This window comes from Macrobrachium nipponense, chromosome 19, assembly GCF_015104395.2.
Source record: "Macrobrachium nipponense isolate FS-2020 chromosome 19, ASM1510439v2, whole genome shotgun sequence".
NCBI lineage: Eukaryota > Metazoa > Arthropoda > Malacostraca > Decapoda > Palaemonidae > Macrobrachium > Macrobrachium nipponense.
The window spans coordinates 72792428-72818476 of NC_061088.1; the positions used below are offsets into that span (position 1 = coordinate 72792428).

General features: G+C 38.3%; 1 protein-coding gene across 2 annotated transcripts in view; it reads right to left on the reverse strand.

Moving 5' to 3' along the window:
• Window positions 1-25140, reverse strand: part of LOC135218132 (histone-lysine N-methyltransferase SMYD3-like) — a 47714-nt gene extending 22574 nt beyond the window's left edge. The window contains exons 1-3 of one of the 2 annotated variants that reach the window (XM_064254288.1): window positions 24973-25140; window positions 4227-4400; window positions 687-756 (exon numbers count right to left, since the gene is read on the reverse strand). In XM_064254288.1, the coding sequence (XP_064110358.1) occupies window positions 687-756; window positions 4227-4373 (217 nt within the window). In that variant the 5' untranslated portion in view covers window positions 4374-4400; window positions 24973-25140. Of the gene's footprint in view, window positions 1-686; window positions 757-4226; window positions 4401-7525; window positions 7665-24972 lie in introns of those variants that run through there. The other variant, XM_064254280.1, reaches the window with a different exon arrangement.
• Between the last annotated feature and the right edge of the window lie 909 nt (window positions 25141-26049).

The following is a 26049-nucleotide window of genomic DNA, read 5'->3' on the forward strand; positions in this document are numbered from 1 at the left end:
CATATAGAAATAGTACACTCTATTGAAGTAAGAGCCTATACCCACCCATATACAAATAGTACTCTCTAAGTAAAAGCCTATATCCACACATATACAGATAGTACACTCTATTGAAGTAAGAGCCTATACTCACACATATACAAATAGTGCACTCTATTGAAGTAAGAGCCTATACTCACACATATACAAATAGTACACTCTATTGAAGTAAGAGCCTATACTCACAAATATACAAATAGTACACTATTGAAGAACCTATACCCACACATATACAAATAGTACACTCTATTGAAGTAAGAGCCTATAATCACACATATACAAATAGTACACTCTATTGAAGTAAGAGCCTATACTCACAAATATACAAATAGTACACTCTATTGAAGTAAGAGCCTATACTCACACATATACAAATAGTACACTCTATTGAGTAAGAACCTATTCCCACACATACAAAAAGTACACTCTACTGAAGTAAGAGCCTATACCCACACATATACAAATAGTACACTCTATTGAAGTAAGAGCCTATACTCACAAATATACAAATAGCACACTCTATTGAAGAACCTATTCCCACACATATACAAATATGTGCCAGCGCAGGCACTTGCTCTTGTAAACATCAAACATTTACATTAACGTAAATTTTCATAGTATACAATATAAAACAAAATTTAACTTACGGTTCATGAGATCCCTGAATCTCCTTCCTTCTTTTTCGCTATATTTTTCAACTATTTTGTCGCCACCATTCTGCAGAAGACAAAAATAACTTCATTGTAGTTAAAATCTACTTGTTCGCACTGAAGGCCCTTACAAAGTATGAAAGTAACTTGGAAGGCAAGAATTTAATTTTTTTCTCTATTTGTTCACTGTCAATTTAACCCTTATCTCATGTTAATCTAATCTGATTAGCTTTGTTTTATCTCTTTCTCTATAGGCCTTCGCATGTTCCGTGATTGTACACGGATTATAATAATAATAATAATAATAATAATAATAATAATAATAATAATAATAATAATAATAATAAACACCATCCCCCACCAACAGAAAGGCTGCAGAAGGAAGTGTAGGGTCACAAAAGACCAGCTCCTGATAGACAAAATGGTAATGAAGAACAGTAGGAGAAGGAAAACCAACCTAAGCATGGCATGGATAGACTATAAGAAAGCCTTCGACATGATACCACACACATGGATAATAGAATGCCTGAAAATATATAGGGCAGAGGAAAACACCATCAGCTTCCTCAAAAATACAATGCGCAACTGGAATACAATACTTACAAGCTCTGGAATAAGACTAGCAGACGTTAATATCAGGAGAGGGATCTTCCAGGGCGACTCACTGTCCCCACTACTCTTCGTAGTAGCCATGATTCCCATGACAAAAGTACTACAGAAGATGGATGCCGGGTACCAACTCAGGAAAAGAGGCAACAGAATTAACCATCTGATGTTCATGGACGACATCAAGCTGTATGGTAAGAGCATCAAGGAAATAGATACCCTAATCCAGACTGTAAGGATTGTATCTGGAACATCAGGATGGAGTTTGGAATAGAAAAATGCGCCTTAGTCAACATACAAAAGGGCAAAGTAACAAGAACTGAAGGGATAAAGCTACCAGATGGGAGCAACATCAAACACATAGATGAGACTGGATACAAATACCTGGGAATAATGGAAGGAGGGGATATAAAACACCAAGAGATGAAGGACACGATCAGGAAAGAATATATGCAGAGACTCAAGGCGATACTCAAGTCAAAACTCAACGCCGGAAATATGATAAAAGCCATAAACACATGGGCAGTGCCAGTAATCAGATACAGCGTAGGAATAGTGGAATGGACGAAGGCAGAACTCCGCAGCACAGATCAGAAAACCAGGAAACATATGACAATACACAAAGCACTACACCCAAGAGCAAATACGGACAGATTATACATAACACGAAAGGAAGGAGGGAGAGGACTACTAAGTATAGACGACTGCGTCAACATCGAGAACAGAGCACTGGGGCAATATCTGAAAACCAGTGAAGACGAGTGGCTAAAGAGTGCATGGGAAGAAGGACTAATAAAAGTAGACGAAGACCCAGAAATATACAGACAGGAGAATGACAAACAGAACAGAGGACTGGCACAACAAACCAAAGCATGGACAATACATGAGACAGACTAAAGAACTAGCCAGCGATGGCAATAACAGCGGCACAAGATCAGGCCCTTAGAACCAGATATGTTCAAAGAACGATAGACGGAAATAACATCTCTCCCATATGTAGGAAGTTCAATACGAAAAATTAAACCATAAACCACATAGCAAGCGAATGTCCGGCACTTGCACAGAACCAGTACAAAAAGAGGCATGATTCAGTGGCAAAAGCCCTCTACTGGAGCCTGTGCAAGAAACATCAGCTACCTTGCAGTAATAAGTGGTACGAGCACCAACCTGAAGGAGTGATAGAAAACGATCAGGCAAAGATCCTCTGGGACTATGGTATCAGAACAGATAGGGTGATACGTGCAAATAAACCAGACGTGACGTTGATTGACAAAATCAAGAAGAAAGTATCACTCATTGATGTCCCAATACCATGGGACACCAGAGTTGAAGAGAATGAGAGGGAAAAAGTGGATAAGTATCAAGATCTGAAAATAGAAATAAGAAGGATATGCGATATGCCAGTGGAAATTGTACCCATAATCATAGGAACACTAGGCACGATCCCAAGATCTCTAAAAGGAATCTGGAAAAACTAGAGGCTGAAGTAGCTCCAGGACTCATGCAGAAGAGTGTGATCCTAGAAACGGCGCACATAGTAAGAAAAGTGATGGACTCCTAAGGAGGCAGGATGCAACCCGGAACCCCACACTATAAATACCACCCAGTCGAATTGGAGTACTGATAAACCCCCCCAAAAAAAAAAAATAAATAAATAAATAAAAATAATAATAATAATAATAATAATAATAATAATAATAATAATAATAATAATAATAATAATAATAATAATAATAATAATAATTGGGAAAAACTCTTTATCACGAGAGTTTATACAATGCTTTAAGGGATCCACAATAATAAAAATTTTAAAAGTTCGTATATGATTTATATATAAACACTTTATAAAAGCTTTCGAACCCTTCCTTGGATTTATCTCCAGTGGTTATAAATTATACACAAACTTTTAAAAAATTTTATTATAGTGGACCCCTTAGAACAAATAACAATAATAATAATAATAATAATAATAATAATAATAATAATAATAATAATAATAATAATAATAATAATAATAATAATAATGATAATAATAATAAACCTAAAAAAAAATTTTACTTAAGAATTGTCAGATATCGAGATAACAAACATAAGTTTTCAAAATGTGGACATTTATACTAACAATTCCGAGAAGGCCATTAAGTTCCAACGAAAGGTTTCAGAGAATAGTGCTAGTGGATAAAAATTAAGTATTTATAGTTGATAAAACTGCGAGAACACCAGAGAATCAGACTAGAAAATGAGAAACAGCGATGAATCAACAGCGACAAATGCATAAAACACCAAATGGGAAATAATTAATTAAACTTAAGGTAATGGTACGTTGGTCCGTATGGTGGCACTAAAGGCACTTGAACTCCAAGGAACCAACAATTACCAGATGGTCTGAACGCAACGAAAGGCTCACAATCACAACAATCATGTAAAATGTATCCCCTTTAAAATCAAAGCAAATTAAAAATCAAACCTCGATGCTAACTCACAACGACCCCTTGAATTTAATTACATTTTAAAATCATATTAATTTTAGCCACGTTTGCGAAGTGAAAAATCAGACAATGGGGACTGATATGCATGGAAAACATGCCATCATTTATAGTAGAGGGTGGTCCATGCATTTGCAAATATGAATAGAAGAAGAAGAAGAAGAAGAAATTACCACGGTCCTCGTGAACTAAAATATCTTGGGATATAGTACTTGCGAATCAATACCATTTCCAGCCTCCCCCCCCCCCCCCACCCCCCCCCAACCACCCCCACCCCCACCCCCCGCCAAAAAATTAATTTAAAAACTTAAAAGACGAAAAAGAAGAGGGGAGGAAATACACACGCGACTCGTGTATATATATATATATATAAAAACAAAAAATATACCAAATAAAAATAAACAAATAAAAAAATTAAAAAATAAAAAAAAGTGATCAACTTTACATTGAGCTTGAAGATGATACGGGCTAGAAGCCGACGAAAGACGGCGGGATGTTGGGGTCGAGCCTGTGCAGCCTGTGGCACTCGAACCTGTGGATTTCCCAGCCGCTTTTGGCGCAGCTCTCGCTGCAGTACCAAGAGATGCGGCATCCTTTGCAAGGCTTCAGCAGCTTCTTCCTGAGGAGGACAAATTGATCAATTGCAACGGGACTTTTAATGCGTGTGGGAGAACGTAAAGGGAAACGGTGAAGGGATTGAGATAAATGAGCATTATTTATATTTGGGAAGATGACAGGGAGAAGGATTAAAACTTAAAATGACAATGAAGAGAGACGTACGTCCGATAATATATATAGCAGAGTGTAATATTTATATATATATATATATATATATATATATATATATATATATATATATATATATGGGAAGATGACGGGGAGAAGAATTAAAACTTTAAATGACAATGAAAAGAGACATACGTCTGATAATAAATATATATATATATATATATATATATATATATATATATATATATAATATAATAGCATTCTGTTATAGATATCCCCCCCCCCACCCTTCCCCGATTTGTTTCTTTCCAATTTTAATAAGTATTTTGAGGATGAAGTTGCTAAAACGCCCATCTACATCCTGAGTGCAACCCACTGCACTCAAACTAACCTAACAAAACAAAAAGGCAATATATGAATTATGACCATTCTTTTGAATACACACTGGATACAGTTAACTACTTCACAGTCCATCATAGAATACGAATTTCGAGTAACACCCGCCAGGGCACCTAATTCGAAATTAACGCAGTTTTGGAGTTCATTTGTTTTCGTCTACCGTCAAACCTTGTAATTCTCTTCCTTCTCCCATTTTCATGGCCTCCGGAAACCTCCCATCTTGAAGAGGAAGGTTTATTGCTTCCTTTAGAATCTGTGCCACACTACTTATTCTTCGGCCTTCCTTTTGAATTGTGCTTGAACAAATCCGAAAACTGCGATAATTAACAGAAAAAAAAGGTATGTACTATGAGAATAGCTGCTATCCAACCCCACGACTTGTTACCAAAAAGTTTGGACCTTTCCTAGATAGTGGCCCCCAACCCCCACGGGTTTTAACCCGGTATGTATCCACCTTTGCGGCGTGTTTACTACAAGCCCGTTTGGGATGACCGTAAAAACATGAACAAAAGACTGTCACTATCATAAAGATAATGACCCCCAAGAAATATTAGTCGTAAATAACGACACCCGAAAACCTTCGGGGGGCACTAACTAGGAAAGACCAAAAAGTACTGAATAAGTTAGAACTAGAGTCAATGTTATTTGAAAATCGTTCGTTAAAAAAATTACTCAATTCGTTCTTGATTTCTTAATCCGGAATATTTATCTTTGTTTTACTATTAAGACTTACATGCTCCTAAAAGCAGCAAGAGACCAGTATTGACAGAAGGCCACCTTAACCTAACACCAGTAACATTATGATCGAGAACTTTAGGCTTAACCTTTACCTACAATCACGGTGTGAAAATATTTCACTTGAGAGTGAGTCATATGGCGAAATACAAGTAACTGTAGAAGGTTTAAAACTTATTTTCTTCTTGGTAGTGCTTCTCCTAGACTTACAATAAAACCTTTTGGTACCACCCAATACAAGGAGCCTTTTCAATAAAATGAAAAAGTTTATTATTAAGCTCAAAATAAGACTAATTGAAAAACTACATACATTCATAAGTTCTTGGGAATCGAATGAACAAATTTCACTCCTAATATTCTCACTCGGATGGCTTTCGGGTCTCATTATGACCCACTAACCTTTTGCACTGAACCCTTGATCTTTGTTATAAATTTCAGTGGAAGGATGCATGTTCCACCTCTCTCTAGATATGTCAGGAGAGATGGAACATAGATCCTACCCATGTGAACTTTCGAGAGAGAGACTGTGACTGGCCTATCAACAGCCAATCAGGAGCGTCGTAAGGGACGGGCCTAGACATCAAATGCACGGTTGATGTGAATCTACTATAGCTTCGGCTCTTTACATAACATTTAGAGTCGTGACGGAGCAGACAGACTTGCGAGATGGAAAGAGGCGGAGTCCTCTGTGAGATTCCATTTGTGCGGAGCCACCGACAGCCAAAACAAATATTAGAAGCGCGCCTGGTCCTATTTGACTTCTAAAACTGTTTTGGCGAAACGGGAGAGGCCTACGGTTTGTATAAACAGGAAATTCGGCTCTAAATATAGAATAAATATAGAGTAAACTTTTTGTAAACGGAAAAATTATATGCACACACACTCTCTCTCCGGAAGTGGCTCGTTTGTCTTGGCTTAAATGAATGTTGACGCTCTTCAAAGCCTCTATAGCTGGTTCTATTTTGTTCATGACGCGATTTGCTTTGATGAGAATGAGTGCTGGGAAATTTCTTCTCTTTCAGTGACATCTCCAATGAAGGCTAGACATTCGCAGGTATGTGGTTGTTTGCTTGTACGCAAAATATCCCCAAACATAACGAGGGAATTGCCGTGGTATTGTGTGGAGGGGTGGACTTCGAGCTACAGGGCAGGAAGGTAATTTGATTTGCTTTGTTAGTGCCGTCAGTACACCTCATTCGGTGCAATGTAGGCATTATTTAAGGTTCTTTGCAACTACTTTCATTCCTTTTATTGTACCTCCATTCATATTCTCTTTCTTCCAACTTACTATCCACCCTCTCCTAACAATTCTTTCATGGTGCAACTGCGAGGTTTCCCTCCTGTAACACCTTTCAGACCTTTTACTGTCAATTTCCGTTTCAGAGCTGAATGCCCTTAGTTGCCCCAGTGCTTGGCGTAATGCCAAAAAATCTATATAAATCAAATCAAAGGACGGTGAAGAGATTTTAAGATGGATCAGTGAAAGATGTTTTTTTCAGATTTTTTTTTTCTTATCTTTTTTTATTATATATATAAGGTTAGTGGAGGCATGTACGGTATGGGGTCTTCTGGTGCGTCCTTGTTTACACTAGATCTCTTTTTTTTTCTTTTCTTTTTTATTTACCGACTCATTTTGCTATTGAAACTACAAAAATACTCCAAATAAAAAAAACATCAATTTTAACCTCGTCCACGAATATGAAAGATTTAAAAGAATATCACTGGCTCACTGTGCACAAAAACGGGAGCACACAGACACAATTACTGTTTATATCTTCATGCATATCCACTTGATGCAAGATGAGACCCCTAATAAAAAAAACAACTTGAATCAATCGAAACATAACAACGAGTTTTGAATTAAAAAAAGGAAAAACATACGTCTGGGGAGCGAAGCAATAATCGCAATATTTTGACGTGTGTTGCAGATTGATGATATGGGCAAAGGGTTCGGAGCTGACGACCAGATCTCCTTTAGACAGAGGGGTCGTCTTCTTCTTCTTGGTAAAGTACTGTCCGTAGTAAGGCGTGAAGTGCTCTCTCATTTTGATCCTTTTTCAAATCCTCAAATGGCGCGGCTCTCCTTTGTATGTCGTCCTAGATTCTGTCCGATAAATCTCACTCTTGTCTCCTAGTTAATGTCTAAATGATGCCTTTTGAATTTCACGTCTGTCTTCCAGATTTATCTCTATAGTTTCCACGTACGCCTTCTAATTCTATTTCTAAACTGCGTCCTTAAGTTTTTCACTTCTAAATGCTGTCTCCCAAAAATCTTAAGCCGTATTCTGATTTCACTTACAAATTCTGTTTTAAATCTAAAATCTGTCAAACAAAATTTATATTGTCCTTTCTTCACTTCCAGTATCTCTTAAGGTTTCTGTTTTAGTATCACTAAGTTTTTAATCCCTTGAATTCTTCCTGTTTGCTTCTTCGTGTACCGCGAAAATAAGATCCTTCAATTCTTGTCCTCTGAACGTCCTCAGGATTTAGCGACTCCTATTTTAAAAACCTTTTCTGATCACAAGTTCGTATGACACTGAGTCTCTGACGGGTCCGCGCCCACCTTCTCCCTTTTCGGTCGGGCATATACCCTGGGTATGTGCCAAGGGCCTAATCGTCGTCAGTGGGCTCCGCTGCTTGTAGGGGTGTCTCAAACCATAGGTGAATCTTATGTTTACCCAGTATGTGTGTTTGTGTGCGTATGTGCGACTGTGTGCGTGCACGTATTCATATATGTGCTCACCCCTTTTAAGCACAGATAAACGCTACTTTTTACATTTACGTAAAGCACAGAAAATAGTGTTTGATAAAAAGTAGGTTTGACGGTTTGAAGAGTTACTCTTTGTACCATTCAATATTCAATATAGAATTTAGGCCAAAGGCCAAGCACTGGAGCCTGTGAGGTCATTCACCGCTGATACGGAAATTGACAGTAAAAGGTTTGAAAGGTGTAACAAGAGGAAACCTCGCAGTTGCACTATGGATCAAGTGTTAGGAGAGGGTGGAAAGTAAGATGAAGAAAGAGAATATGAAAGGAGGTACAGTAAAAGGAACGAAAGTGGTTGCAGCTAGGGGCCGAAGGCACGCTGCAAAGAACCTTAAGTAATGCCTACAGTGCACCGCATGAGGTCCACTGACGGCACTAACCCTCTACGGAGTCTTTGTACCATTCGAACATTCGTGGACTTCAGATACATTCATATATATATATATATATATATATTAAATTTATATAATTATATTCTATATATATATATATACATATATACATTTCTCTTATAAAATGATGTCGTCGCTGAGGGCTCGTGTTTACCTTTAAAAGCAGCAGTATTCCTCATGTTTTGCGGACGGGTGAATTATGAGTCAAAGTTGACGCGTTTAAACCTTGAGACTAATCCAGATGAAGGTGCGAATCCAAAATTACATTTTTTTCTTCTTGTTTACAGTACTTCGGAGGAATCATACCTTAATCATTAATACTTTACCGACTCAAAGGACGACTGTTAGAGATAGAAACTACATCAAATAAGATTTTTTGTTTTCCCTCTGGAAGTGTTTTCATAAATAAAAGCGATAAATTTTAGCGCAAATGTCAACGTGGAGAGACGCAGCGACGTTGATGGAATCGAGCCATAGAGCAGATGTTGCGGATGTGCAAACCCATTTATTTTAATGACAGTGCAATTATTGGCATCAATGACGCAATGACGCCCCGCCCATGCCCTTATGCCAAGTTTGCGCCTCTGCCTTTAGCCCCCTACTCTTGATGCCGAGTAGCGTGCCCAGCTGGTAACGGCGAACACCATCTGCAGTACATAGAAAACGCCATCTTTTCAGATCGGAACATGACGTAATGCTATCCCGTGGCGATCTTTAATTAACCCTAACGTGTCCCCTTTTACTGCCTAATTTGTTCTTTAGTATTAATTCTATAATTTAAGTTTTTATAAACGCACCTTTACGTTGGCGTTACTTTTAGAATTTGTTCCTGTAAGTCAAAATCCAAAGAATGCGTATTCTTTGGATATAACGAGTCTATTGAATTCCCTTTGCCCTCATTGACCTTTGACCTGTCAATGAACCTCATTGAGAGGTCAAAGGTCACTGATTGAAGTAGAGGGTTCTTGGCACCGTTCATTCGGTCCTAGGTGCATTGCTTTTTTTTTTTTTTTTGTACTTCTTATTGGTGTATTCAAGTCAATCTCTACTTAGCTGTTCAACTTCTTTACCTTCGCCTTTAATTTCCACCTCCCGTTCAAAAGAAAATCTTTCAGGGTTAGTCATAAAACTGCTAGGTTAATAATAATAATAATAATAATAATAATAATAATAATAATAATAATAATAATAATAATAATAATAATAATAATAATGTTAAGAAATTCACAATTTCGTGAAGAACAATCAGTGTCAGAAAAAATCCACAATTATATATCTTATTAAAGTATATAACTATGTGAGATGTAATTATGGCAATTGCAATATCCATGAGAGAAATAAGGTGGGCATTATAAAAAGCAAGTTAAATTGACATGATTTAGCGTAAAGGATTCATGGAATTTATTCATCTAAATGGTTTCTAAAAACCTACTGTCTTGCTGATGGGGACCATGACCAAAGAAAAGGGAATCATGGATCATTACAAAAAGTAAATTTAATTCGTGATTTAAATCACCATAACTATTTGCTGTTTGTTTGTTTGTATGGTGTTTTTACGTTGCATGGAACCAGTGGTTATTCAGCAACGGTACCAACGGCTTTACGTGACTTCCGAACCACGTCGAGAGTGAACGTCTATCACCACAAATACACATCTCTCACACCTCAATGGAATGCCCGAGAATCCAACTCGCGGCCACCGAGGTGGCAGGCCATGACCATACCGATCACGCCACTGAGGCGCTCATAGCTGTTTGCAGTACAGTAAATATTCTTTATAGCTTCTAACCTTGTACATTTACAGGTAAAAGATACGAAAAAAAAGAACAATTAACACCGAGAGGGTCAGAAGTTATCAAAATAGCGAGATGACAAAGTTGTTGATCAATGTCCTTAGAGAACAAAGTATTATTGCTAATAATAATAATAACTTCGAAGGGGTCATTATTTGCAAAATCTTTATAAAAATACGGAAATCTTTCATAAAGGACAATAGTCAATAATACTTTATTTAAAACCACATCTCGCTCCAATTCTCAAACGAATAAAAAAAACTAAATTATTTCTTTAATAAAGTACGTAGAAGCAAAAATAAATGTACCGTCTTCGGATTACAGAGGAAATATAATTTGTTTTTCTAATAACGTAAAATGGCAAGGAAGCAACATATGAGTAAATACGAAATTTTATTCATGCCTTCGTTAAAGTACAAAAAAATAACCTCTCTCATCTGTAAGGATTCCTCTCAGTCTTATAAGAGAAATATCGGGAGTATTTTCGTCGGCGTAGGAGCGCTTCCCCCCCCCCCTCCCCCCCCCCCCAGCAGAGCAGGTGCTCCATCACGCGTTTCATCTGACGTGACGGGCAATGACGGATGCTACTCGGCGTATCTCGGACATATCGCCAAATTAATGGGTGGCCATTGCCATTAATCATCGCCCTCCCCCCCGCCCCCCCTCTTCCAGAGTTGCATTTGGCACGGCCTATATTGAGCAGACGGCACACGACATGACCGACATTGCACAAACGACATGACGCGTCCGGCAGACATGTCCCTCCCGGTCAGACTATATAGCGTTGGGATAAGGCGCTTGGATTTACTTTTATTTATTTAAGACACCAATAACAATGGCATGTGTAAGCCTATGCCCTTATCTTGTCCAGTGGGAAGCTGAGTTGAACTGAGCTGAATATAGAATTTAGGCCAAAAGGCCAAGCACTGGGACCTATGAGGCCATTCAGCCCTGAGACAGAAATTGACAGTAAAAGGTTTGAAAGGTGTAACAGGAGGAAAACTTCAAAGCAGTTGCACTATGAAGCAATTGTTAGAAGAGGGTGGAAAGTAAGATGGAAGAAAGTGAATATGAGCGGAGGTACAGTAAAAGGAGTGAAAAGGGTTGCAGATATGGCCCGGAGGCACGCTGCAAAGAACCTTAAGTAATCCAGTCAGAAGCAAACAAGACAAGAAGAGAGAGGGATGAAAACTGGGGTTGAACCCCTAAGGAAGAGCCCTTTAAACGAACAAAGGGAAAACCGAAGAAGGACAAGAGTTCCTTGGTTCGGTAGCAGAGAGCAAGAACCACTTAGCCAAATGCCATCAAAGATAAGAGATAATCGAGCGCATCAATAACGCTTTTCTCGTGATCTCCTTCCATTGCAGCCCAAGGGGAATGCACGAACTAATCTTACCAGTAAACCCATAATTAACGAAAATTTCAGTCTAAAGAATATCGATTCACACTGCAACTTCCATGAGCAAACACGCTCAGCCTTTAATCAAACTAATGAATAGAGACTATATTATACTCATGTATGAGCAGGGAATTACTAAACTAATGCTATCGAGTTGAAAATAATTGCAACAATATTTACAGTGAAACCCAAAGGCCTGAAAACCTGTCATGCAAAATGTACCCATGAAAATAGGTGTTTTGTAAGCTGGGGTGGACGAACTTCGAAAAACAATGCAATTTGTCTCAGAGAGAATGAATCATACCCTTGAGAACAGGAGAGAGAGAGAGAGAGAGAGAGAGAGAGAGAGAATATCATACCTCGTCGTAACTGTCACATAAAGGAAGATAAACATCAAAACAATTCAAAACACACACTCCGCAACAGCACGTTACCTAACTTATTTTTCTTTGGAGCGTAATTGATGGTATTGCTATTATTATTATCTAACGAGTCTGACGCATGCGTGGATGTAGCCTAAAAGACAATGAACTTGTAAACAAAACTTACATAATCAAGAATGCCTTGCTGAAGAAAGTCATTTTGTTCGATTCTTCCGAGCAGAGAAACGATACAAAAAATAAGTTCCATTCGCAAGGAATGCCATATGATCTTTTTAACTAGAAAACTAAAAAACTAAAAAATATATTTCAATTTCAAAGGTTGCCAGACGAATTTTGTTTTGACGATTCTTTTTTAAATAATTATCTTGGCTATTGAGCCTCAATGTGACCTTTTGCCACTTGTGTCAGACCACACTGAGACTGACCGCTAATTTTAGTACAGTGCAGTAGCGAGGCAGAGGGATTAAACCTAATCTCATTCCACTGTATGTTTGGAATCATGGAGAGACGTGAGGATAAAGACATCCGTGCCACAGTTACCCACATTTCCATTGGAAACTGTCCTGATTATTCCAGCAAAGCGATATCCAACACGCTCTTTTCCGTCCGTGTGAAAAAAATGGCGTTGGTCCCCGATATCGAGAGAGAGAGAGAGAGAGAGAGAGAGAGAGAGAGAGAGAGAGAGAGAGAGAGAGAGACTGCCTCAAGGGCTTCGAACCCATCCAGACTAAACAACACCATCCTTACATAAACACTGCAATAAATTCTATATAAATACTCATTAGAATATCACAACAAGGACCGACGTTTGCGTAAGCAACAGCAGGCTTTTGAAGATTGCGTCATTCGCGTCTGGAGCATCAGAAAACCATCGCAATGAAAATAGGGTGTGTGAAGCCTATATGGAATCAGACGCCTCTCTTTAACCGTCAGGCTGATAATATACTGCAGTAGGGCTCTCGACTCTGGGATTCAGTTCGGGATCAAATAAATGCAGTTCATTCCATTCGGTAGATTGCTTCTGCTTCTGTTTTCTTGCACCGGACTTCACTGCAATGCGTAAGTCCACGTTACATTGTTACTGGACGTAATGGGTTTTGTTAGTGGTGATTAGGTGTTATGTACTGCAATCATTTTAATGAAAAGGTGGCAAATGATCCTATGGAAGAGTAGTGTGGCTAAAAATAATTTTCATTGGGGATTCTTTTTGGGTAAGCAATCCGTCGTCAGTGGTAAAATCTTCCTCACTAAAGATGGAAAAAAATCCACAATTTATATATATATATATATATATATATATATATATATATATATATATATATATATATATATATATATATATAATATATTACTAGAAGGGCCTCATTCAAAATGGATGATGTCTAACGGAGTTATTTATTCAAAAAAGTTACAAGCTTTAAAGATGGTAACTTTTTTTTTAATAAATAACTCCGCTAGACACCATCCAGTTTAAATAAAGTCCTTCTAGTAATTGTGCTATTACACAGAACAATTGTGTATGTGAGATTATATATATATATATATATATATATATATATATATATATATATATATATATACTACATGTGCATAGTGTATACGCATGTGCGCATGTTAAGACTGCGCAGGTCTTTTAAAACGTCCATAAACCAATCATATGGAAGGCCCCTGTTAAATATGTAAAGATGACTGAAATTATCCAAGAAAAAAAGAAGCAAAGTTGATGGGGGTAGGAGATCTTGTAATATGAATTTCCAGTAAATATTGGGCTTCTACAAGGTAACGCTCTTTCACCTTTGGGCAGTTTTGGTAAGATTCCAACAAAAATATATACTGAAATTGCATACGAAAGTAAGATTACATCAAGTCTCGTATAATTTTTACTACTTGAATCTTGATATGACGATGAAACATGTCTGAAAGATTTTGTCGAGCTGGAAATAGACCTTCAGAAGAACATGAAGTCAGATGGCAGGATATACCGACATAATACCTGTGGTGGTAGGGGCAACAGGACTTAAAGAGAAAAAATTGGGAAAATATCTTCAGGCAATACCAAGTTGCCCAAGTATAAATGAGGTGCAGATTGCTGCCCTCAAAAGAACCGGTAGACATCTTAAAAAAGAGCCCTCGGATATAAGGCTAGTGGAATACACAGGTGCAACCATAGACCCAAGGCTGGGGCCCATTATACCCCTGATATAAATAAAGGTATAAGCCACGAAGGAAAGTGAAACACTGGAGTAGCTACTAGATCTTTCGACTCAACGTCCTTTACTTACCAGACTGACTGACATACATGAGAAACTGAGAGGACAAGGAAGGGTCGCATAAGTGACAGATAGGGATTATAAGGAGATTAGTATCTAGAATCCAACCACCGTGTGATCCAACACACCTGGAGAATTAGTAACCTTCCCAAACGAACATAAACCTGGGTACAATTTAAGATATAAATTGAAAATAAAGAACAACATAAGCCAGACAAAAGTTACCAGGAGGGAACTTCAGAACTCACAGAAATTCCACAAGATAATGATGAAAGGAGAATGGAGACGGCTTGGGATGTCCTTCACACAGCCCAAAAGAGAACAGTACGTGATAATGCCAGCTGAGCTACTGTGGACACCAGAGGAGTTGGAACACCCAGACCTACGTGGACGAGTACTATGAGAAAGGAGGCTGGAGATGAGTGGAGAATCGTGAAAGACAAAGCAAACGTGAATGGCGGAATTTTACAGAGGCCCTTCACTGTACATGACAAAAAAGGCGACGATGAGATACTTACATACACATTATATATATATATATATATATATATATATATATATATATATATATATATATATATATATATATATATTATCGACCGCAGTACTTTATCTGACCACGATAAATCAATGTTGGTATTTTTATTAAATATGCAAGATGTACAGGAAAGTCTGACCTGGCCCTTCGTCTATTGCGTGAGAGAGAGAGAGAGAGAGAGAGAGAGAGAATTACAACTTTCATTCACCTCATTTCTTTCGTGGCACCCGGTTACATAGCTCTTTTAACGTTCCATTCTACACGAAACAACTGTCATTATGCCTTCAAATCTGTGGTGTTCTCAATGAAGAAGCCTCATCTCTATAGCACTTGGTACGACGTAACTGACAAGGCTTGAGTATACTTAGTTGGCTTGAATATACATACTTATTTTAATAGTTTACATATCCTCACACAATGAGTAAAAAATGACGTGGTTTATTAGTACAGACTAAAATATGCCAACAATCGATGAAAATGGAATTACCACAATGAGGCAACTCTTGCCTCATCAGAGTGGGATTTCAGCATATATAATCTCTCTCTCTCTCTCTCTCTCTCTCTCTCTCTCTCTCTCATCTCTCTTCCTTCTCCATCTCCTCTCGTCCTCTATTCTCTCTCTCTCTCTCTCTCTCTCTCTCTCTCTCTCTAGGGAAAATGACACGGGACTGTCAAAGCTCCGTCAATATCCAAACCGCCATATAATCAAAATGGCAGGACATCGAAAAAGTAAATATCAATCTAGTCTCATAGTTTTATATCACTATAAAATATTTTTTTTTAAATAACACAGGCTATCATTATCATGAAAATAGCATTGGAAGACCTCGATAAAGTAATCATTAACAGTGAGTAAAAATATTCACCCGATACTCTTCACCTCCTCCCCTCTGCCTCTCTCTCTCTCTCTCTGTAATAAGGTACATCTGACGACGTTCGACGTGGCACGCAAATATAGCCTCGTTTTTTCATGACGCGAATGCCTTGGCAGAATACGCGACCTTAACCACAGCCACGAGAAGGGCCTTAATAACTCTCACCTGAGTACAACGAGGACCCAGACCTGCAGCAGCTGATTGACATATCTGGCAGGTGTTGCGGGAGTCTCACTCTCTGACCCAGAGAGGACTTTCATGCAATCACGTCTCGTCCATCTTGCTTAATTGTAACAAGGCTGGTTCGGGGTATAAGGGACATGTGGGGCCGCACAAAGGAAGATTTAGTGTCGTTCAAATGCAACTGACTGATAATTGGATGTGACGATGTCTTGGCTCGATGCAGGTGCGGCGCCTATTCACATATTTCTAGTCTAAATACATGCATAGACACACACACACACACATATATAATATACATATATACATACATACATAAATATAAAAGTAATATGAAAGGAATATGGGACGCACTTAGCCAAGAACGGAACGAGCCCTGTTTACAGAGAGCTCCGAGAGCAAGAACCCTTGCCGGCATAAGGCCGGCATAAGTTAAAATAAAAGACCTTCACCTTAAAGAATGGAAGGTTAGGAATATCTGGAACAGCCGGAACAAGAGAAGGATTCCAAATATTGAAAGTTACTGAACTGCGAGTTTTTTTGTGCATGACAAAAAAAAAAAAAAAAAAAAAAATCAAAACCTTAAATAGATTCTGAAGATTTGATGAGACGTCGATAAAATCATGTTTACTATATGCTTTTTATTCTTTTCTCTTTGTTAGTTTACTCGGCAAACTGGTGGCTTGTTTCAAATGCGTGTGCCCATGTTTATTAAAACTATAAAATTAATAAGGATAATCGTAAGGTTATTTGTAGTTATGTGATTTAAAATTAAGAAAGATATTGGGGAAGGGGGAAGGCCTTGAATGTTCATTGCTTACTGCAAAGGATTTAGTTCTCTAATATTTACTATCTCCTTTCCCAACCGTGCTGTTCCTCTAATTGGAACTTGTGAAGTCATACAATTAGAATGTCATGGTCTAAGATTCAACATCAGTTTTCTGTGATGTAGCTCTCCCTTTACAGAAAATGGCGATTTGTGTTCTAAGCAGTAACATAGTCTTAACCACGGTCCCCGCATATCTATAAAACAGACGTTATCAGTTTCCCAAGACAGGTATCGTTTTCTAAATGAGCCTGGCACGTTTTCTTTATGCAAGTGCACTGAAAATTTATCACGGTAAAATCCTCGACAAATATGTAGAAAACTTATCCACGGTTATCTCTCAGCCTGTTCTTCGTCTTTGGTCATTTTCATTTACGCTTCTATATTTATTGTTTAGGCAGCATTCCTCTCTTGAGAAGAAATTCCTTTTCAAGATCTTAGATGACTTATAAGATGTAGACGTTTTATCTCCATTTAAAGGTTCAGTCGCATCTTACTGTCATGTTAACAAAGCCTCTCAAAGGTGTGACATTTACACGCTCCACTTTTCAATCTTTTTAGTCATCCTTCAAGGCGAACTAACATACCTAATATTTGCATTAGAATTACCCTATTCTTTGACTATAATGGTTTGCTTGTTTGTTTGTATGGTGTTTTTACGTTGAATGGAACCAGTGGTTATTCAGCAACGGGACCAAAGGTTTTACGTGACTTCCGAACACGCCGAGAGTGATCTATCACCAGAAATACACCTCTCACACCCCTCAGTGGAATGCCCGAGAATCGAACTCGCGGACACCGAGGTTGACTGTATTGGGTCTCTGTTCAGCTGTAGCTTTCCAGACTTGTTTTCACATTTTTGATGTTCACTCCCTTCTACTAAAGCCCTTCAACACAGCTGACACTTTCTATTTTCCTGCAGAATTGTTTAATCGAGCTCTAAGCTTCCCAGCTTCGTTACTGAATCTAGGTTTACTCGCCAGGTTCAGCAGCCACTCACAAAATCAATCAGCGGTGTAATTCAGCCTTCAGGTTTCATCAGCAGAAAGCTAACTCCAGCAGAAAGAAAATACAGTACATTTGACAGAAAGCCTCACCGTCCACCTGAGCACCAGACACCTCCTAATGGATCATCAACCACTCGTACAAACCCTCGCCGAGATCAATGATGCACGTTCCATTCGTCAACAGTGTCAAATACCAGGTAAGAGAGACCTATTAGCGGGCAGACTATCCAGGATAGAAATAACAGGGGGTCCAACGACGAATTAATTACGATGAATGCGTTGACAGTTGAGTTGCACGCCCGTCACAAATCTACCATAGAAACATGGTGTCAACCATAGGTATAGGGAGGTTTGTTTGTTTGTATGGTGTTTTTACGTTGCATAGAACCTGTTTATTCAGCAACGGGACCAATGGCTTTACGTGATTTCCGAACCACGTCGAGAGTGAACTTCTTTCACCAGAAATACACATCTCTGAGAATCGAACTCGCGGCCACCGAGGTGGCAGGCCAAGACCAAACCGACCACGCCACTGAGGCGCTGATAGGTGTCAACAAGCTTCCATGATACCACCACTGGCCACTCACGCCCTCTTGTTCCAATGACTTTCCAAACAAAAGTATTTAACCTCATCCATGGCCTCTCCCACCACTCCAGGAGAACCACAGCAAAGTTGGCGACACAAAAATTCATCTAACACAGAGCAAAGAGGCTTTAAAATCGAGGACCAAACAGTGCATAAATAGCTAAAGAAATAAAACCACTCAGCAGACAGAATCCCACCTTGATTTCCATCAACAGAAGACAGTTAAGTCACATATGTCAAAATCATAGAACCCCTACCCATCTGTTGGGTAAAATACTTTTAAAAAATCATTAATTATCTCCCCATACGAACTACTAATCAAAATATCACATACTGAGGATCTAGCACTAAGAATTTTCTTTTAAACTTAGTTTTCTCTCTCTCAGAAGACTTCCCTTTTTCTGTGTTTTTTTTTCTCTCTCTCTCTCTAAACCTCGCTTCCTTTAACTCTGTTTTTGTTGATCCTCGTAAATCACTCCTTCCCAAAGGGAAGCCAACATGTCATTAGTGAGCCGTTATGTGGACAAAATGAAACCTGTGGAATGTTTATCTTGGACGACATATAAAACCTACGAAAATGTATGGTGTTCTCGCAAGAATGTATAGTATCTGGGAAACGGTATACTCTTCTCAGTGATGTAAGAGAAACGCAAGATTTAAAAATGAGCTTTGTTAACTCTTTTTGAAGTTATTTTTGGAGACACTGGCGCTCGGCGACGATCAATCTATGTTCCCAAAAGATCAGTAAACATCCCTACGAAATATTTTTCTGCTTATTTCTTCTTAGAGTACACGGATTATTTTAATTGGTCATTAGAATTTTAAGGAAACTTTAGTGCGATTTGAATGCAGTACTTGTGATTTCATAACACCAAAAAATCTTCAAACTTCAAAGCTAAAGTTGTTAAGATCTGCATGATATTTTAAAGGCACGGAGATCTTGGCAACGCACGTACAGTTGAATTTTTCCATCCGAGCGTTTTGGGAAAATTAGCTAAATTTCTGAAATTTATCTTTTCCCACGTTAATAAAAAAAAATCCACGACCCACACCGAGATCCATTTCGAAATCTCCTCAAAACGCCTATGTACATTACACACCACCATAAATTCGGCCCGTTATTTATGCCATCATAACGATCAGTTATGATCAGTGGTAACTGTTTGGTTTCTTACGAAGTATGTCACCCATATAGACCCAGATGAGGTTACTGGGAAAACATCTTTGACACGTGAGTCTTGTGGTGGAAAACTAATACTTTAATCTACACAAATTTGCGAGGAATTTACAGTACGGTATTATTACAGGACGCAACTGGTGATCTAAATATACAGTCCCCAGAGGACTGGTGGGGACGACTACTCGTAATAAGATCCCGCCCGTTTTACTTTGTTCTCTTAAAACGAAAAAGTTTCTTTGGATTTTTCCTAGATATTGGCCCCCCAAGGTTTTTTATTTGATTTATGTAGGTTTTTGGCATTATGCAAAGCACTGGGGCAACTAAGGCCATTCAGCGTTGTAACCGAAACTGACATTAAAAGGTTGGAAAGGTGTTACTTGAGGAAAACCTCGCAGTTGCACCGTGAAACAATTGTTAGGAGAGGGTAGACTGTAAGATGGAAGAAAGAGAATATGAGCGGAGGTACAGTAAAAGGAATGAAAGTAGTTGCAGCTAGGGGCCGAAGGGACGCTGCAAAGAACCTTAAGCAATGCCTACATTGCACCGAAAGAGGTGCACTGACGGCACTGTCCCCCTACGGGACCCAAGGGCTTTACCCTGGTATGTATCCACCTTTGTGGCGTGTCTAGCAAGGCCGCTGGGGATGTCCGTAAAAACATAAACAAAAGACTAAGTATTATAAAGATATTGACCCCAAAAAAATATTAATCCTCGATAACGACTTCGATCTTGCTGGGGGTCTCTACCTAATTAAGATCCAAAATATTTTCTGTTTTATGACTTTAATTGCCACCATATATTAAATTGACTTTTTTTTTCCTAGCCACAATTGTGACTTTATTTCAGTGGGTTTTTTTCTTAGTCACAATTGTGACTTTTTCTTTTCCTAGCCACAATTGTGACTTTATTTCTGTGGCTTTTTTTCGGCGACTTTTTTTTTCTAGTCACAATTGTGACTTTATTTCTGTGGCTTTTTTTTCTTAGTCACAATTGTGACCTTTTTTTTCCTAGCCACAATTGTGACTTTATATCTGTGGCTTTTTTGCTTAGTCAAAATTGTGACCTTTTTTTTTTTCCTAGCCACAATTGTGACTATTTCTGTGGCTTTTTTCCGGCGACTTTTTTTCCTAGCCACAATTGCGACTTTTTTTTCTGACTTTTTCTAGCCACAATAGTGACTTTAATTCTGTGGCTTTTTTCCAGTGACTTTTTTCCTAGCCACAGTTGTGACTTTTATTTATGTGGCTTTTTTTCGGTGACTTTTTTTTCCTAGCCAGAATTGTGACACTATTTCTGTGACTTTGCTACCGGCCAACATAAATATAGTCCCCTGATGAGAGGTGGGGAGAGAATACGCGGGATATAAATCTCGGCTGTTTCCCCTTGTTCTATTTATAAGGAGTTTCTTCATATTCTTCAAAGTATACAGAGCAAACACTCCTTAAAAAAAAAAAAAAAAAAAAAAAAAAACACATACACACACACTTGAAGGTGGTACATACACCAAAACCCCGTACCTTGAGCTAGCCAAGGGAATATAGTTTATATATGTTATAAAGAAAACGAGTAAACAAGTTATTTCGATGTTGAAGGTAAAAACAGGAGACACGTCACTTCGTGCTCATTCCTCTGCCAAGTGAATAACAAATGTAATACTTATTGTGAGATGCTGGACTATTATTTCCTATTGTCAAACACATATATATCCCTATTCTGACAGCGCAAGAAGGCAGAATAGCCCCTCTCGTGATATGGGAGTTATGTAAGGATTGGTGAAACAGACTAATCGTAGTCAAAATAGTGCTAATAACTTGGCGTAAATGAACAGACGCCTTGATGGCCTCTCTCTCTCTCTCTCTCGAATAGATGTTATAAATTTAGAAAAGGAAAACAAAGTAACCTTCCACTTTTAACCTACGGTAATTATTCTGCCAACATCCCCAGATCAAACCAAAATTAACTGTACACAAATTTATTATAAATACTATTGCTGCAGCTAAACAGTGAAAATAGAAATGACCAGGATTCGGTTTGGTAACCAGTGATCCCTTCTCTGTTTTTATTAATACTTTGTCTTGTCTTAGAGCAAGCTTACTATAGAGAAAATACAAACACCCAAACACATTATACATGACTTTTTATCCTAAGGGGAAGGTGACTCGAGAAGGTGCCACTTTGGCTTGTTACCAACACGTCACCTCTGTGTGTGTGTGTGTGTGTGTGTGTGTGTGTGTGTGTGTGTGGTGTGTGTGTGTGTGTAATCTAAAGGCAACAGCAACCACGTACATCAGATTAGCCTCTATGCTGTGTCACCTTACTCCTCCTTTCGTGGTTAGCAATTTGAACTGTATCCCTAAGTAAATGTCAGGGAGAGGAGGGCATGGCCAAGGGTTGTGGGCGCTTTCCTGAATAAACGGCAGATGAGCCTGATCCCATAAGGCCAGTGCCAGTTACAGGAAAATTGGCATTTTTACTGCCTGCTTGTTGCAAAAATCAACAAATGGACAGGCCAAGGGGTTTGCATCCACATATCCTATATTTATATGCAACAACGAGAATTATAAAAACATACTGTATCTTGGGGTTTTGGATGCACAAGTATGTGGTGCTAAAGACAAAATTCGTTAAGATGGCTGAATTGTTTAAGGACAGGAAGCAAGATGTTTTGAGGTGCACTAGAAAGTCCACTCTTCAGGAACAGAAAGGACAAAGGATGATTAGCTCTGGGGTAGCTGATAGATGTAGAGCTAGAGGAGGTATGGATAAGATTGAGAATGGCAGGAGAAAAGTTGTGATAGTAAATGAGTAAGAGCGTTGATTAGAAAAAAAATGCGAGTGAAAACTTACATTTCTAGAAAAGTTTAAGGAACATGAAAGGTTGGTTGATACACACAATTATCTCATTACAATCATATTACCGAACGCAATGCTGGAGAAATACTTCAAGCCCTTTCGCACAAGTCTAGAAAATCAAGAAATGTTTACTCAACTAGAAAGTGTAAGCCAGAAGCCTGCACATACGCAAGTCTGAAAGAAAATAGTTTAAGGATTCTTTTTTAATATGCAAACGGTTATCAAGGATATAGACTAATTCACACAAAAATTTATATTACGTCATATTTTTCTATATTGAATTAAATTTTTAAAGTTGTGTAAAAGGGAATAGCTGCAATAACGCACATAAAAAAGACGAAATAGCTAATGCGCTGACGCGATAAAAACGAAAATGAATGGGTCTATGAACGACTTTCAGTTGTCTAAACATGTGGCAAATTCGGAAGACGACTTTGCGATCCTTGTCTGTGCGTTTTGTTTCAACTTAACCGCCGACATACGCCACGCAAATACCTTTCAGAAAACCGTAAAAATAGACATGAAACGGGACTAGTGACGAGGATCAGACAGCAGACGGATGTTTTCCATTATGGAAAAATGACCAAAAACTAATTATAATAACTTTAAATATAACGGGGCAACAACTATAACTTGTACACCCAAGAATAAAATAGTAATGAAATTTCATGACAATAGCGAAACGACAATGCCAAATACAACAGCATATCAAATGCAACCGACCAAAATGTTTAAAAATGCAACAGCAAAAACATTATCTAAATTCGTCAGCAGAAAACTGCATCAGTTTCATCGTACACAACACACGTGGCAAAATTACATCAACGACCTTTTTCAAGCAAATGCAACAGCAAACATTACGAAACCCTTGCATGAATTTCCGTTTGCAATCATAGGATAAAATAAAAGTACCACGATTACCCTCATTGTTGACTGACCATCAAGATGCTAATAATAGTTGAAGGCTGTCCTCATCCTGTATGGTTGTCTTAATTTTTCCTTATTGCGTTATTACTTCTTTCAGAAGAGATAAGTGCGTAACTGACAATCAGGTGATTAAACAGAAAACGTATGTAATTTCACCGGAAACCATGTTTCATGTATGGATGGCTGTTACGGGATAATCCACAGAAATTGCCTATACTCTGTTTTTTTTTTTTTTTTTTCATCTGTCCATCCGCCTGAGGTGTTTTTGTATGGTAACTCTGCGTCCCGGGCTTTCGATTGTTACGCTATGTGTAAGTTTTAGGTAAATAAAAGGATATCTGGGTGTACATTTGCAACTGAAAAGTGCTTCAATAATTTACTGTATGCGAATTACACGTTAATATTCGAAATAGGATATTATTATAATCGTTGAATGTAAGCTGAATGTAACTATCAAAAGCCCGGGACGCAGTGTTACCATACAAAAACACTACAGGCGGATGGACAGATGGAAAAAAACAGAGTATATTGTTGATTTCATTGCCACACGTTAGCCTATTGCGTCGTTAGTGTGAAAAGGATGGTGTAAATGATTTACAAATGGAGTGGGAGTGCCAGTATGCGAATATGATGGTAGTGCCACTGAAGTAACTATTGTTTGCCAATAATTGAGGCACATTCTAAGAGGAAATATTTAATATTAGGCTTACTGGAGAGAATTCAAAAGTGCTGATGACAGCCTACTAGCTATACCTGGTTCACTTAAGGTAGATTCTTGGGTGAGCTCTACGTCTGCTAGACGTTTGTTTGGCGGTCACTGATTGGTTGGGAGCTACCTACCTCCCGGTACCAGCCAATCAGCAGCCGCCAAGCAAACGTCTCGTAAGTATAGGGCTCATCCAAGCATCTACCTAAAGTGAACCAACTATAGTAAAATGGGCTACGGTGAAACCTGTTTAGGTTAGGTGGTTTTCGGACAAGGTAATTTAATTCTGTTGGCATGTACGCTTTGGAATATTTCACTGTGAACATTTTGTGAAAAAGTAAACATGATACATGCAGTGATGTTTCAGAAATCAAGACTGCAACGTTAAACTTTGCCTAGCTGCTCATCATTTTGTATTAGCCTAGGCCTAGACTGTTCAACACTGAAGTAAGTACTGAGGTTATACATTTTTCCATTTCCTAATCAACAGAGTGAATCTGTTTGGAAAAATATTTTGCCCGCAGGTATGAATTAACATGAGTACATATTAGGCACACGTTGCAAGTGGTTGTGATTGGTTTTAGGCTAAGGTAAGGCTAAAAACGTTTTTAAAAATCGAGTAAATACTGTCAGTGTAGCTACTCACTTCACATCCCAGTTTCGATATCTATGCACCAGTCGAAAGAATCGCAGAGATTGTCAGCTCTTATTAGCCAATTAGGTTATGATAACAAAATTCTGGCTCACACAGTCACACTAGACAATTGGTAAATGTCTGGAGTGGTACCGATTCGGCAGTGCACATGCGCACTAGTGTTTCCCTTGGACAAAGGCAATCTCTTAACCTATAATCAGCAGTCCGTGGGAGGTAGGACAATTTTGATCATTTGTTTTTACATTGAAAAAGACGTTATATCAGATTAAGAGATACACGAATATTAAGAGTTCGGTTTAGCACGCCTGCATTGTTTAAAAAATTCGGGAACGAATATTCATTCTAACAACCAAAATAGGTACTTTTTTTTTTTTTTTTTTTAAGATGCTCGACGGCCAGAAAAGACGTGAATTTCACAGAGGCTCTTTGCGTTGCACGGTGTTCTCGGTGGTGATGATGACGGCTTAGTTTTGATCATCCAAATAATCTCTTTTGACTGATCAATCCATGTTGCATTCATTTGAAAACAACTGGTTCAATTCTAGTATGACCCTTTTTTTTCTAGTTGATGTGAGTACATTACGTTGCCAGAATGTAAAGCGTTTCAATTCCGTAGGGAGTTAGTATAACCAGAGCACCTCACGCAGGCATTATATACTTAAGGTTATGTGCAGCGTCCGTTCGGCCACTATAGCTTGGAACCCCTTTCATTTCTTTTGCTGTACCTCCATTCATATTCTTTCTTTCCACCCCCTTCTGACAATTGTTTCATAGTGCAACTGCGACGTTTTCCTCCTGTTACTACATCTTTGTAACCTTATACTCTGAATTGGAAATGAATTGATTAGGTTTTCACCGTACAGTTACAGTTATTAGACTCACAAAGTTAATGAAAAAACTTATTAAAATGTGTTTCGTCCTCTAAACATTAAAATAAGCCCTTCTATGTGTTCTGTGTGGGTATTGAATATCAGAATCGTAGCTTGAATTGAAGAAACTTTAAATTCATTATTTTCAGTCACTTGAAATTATTTAATTTAGAGATCTATAAGGAAGCCTTGAAGTACA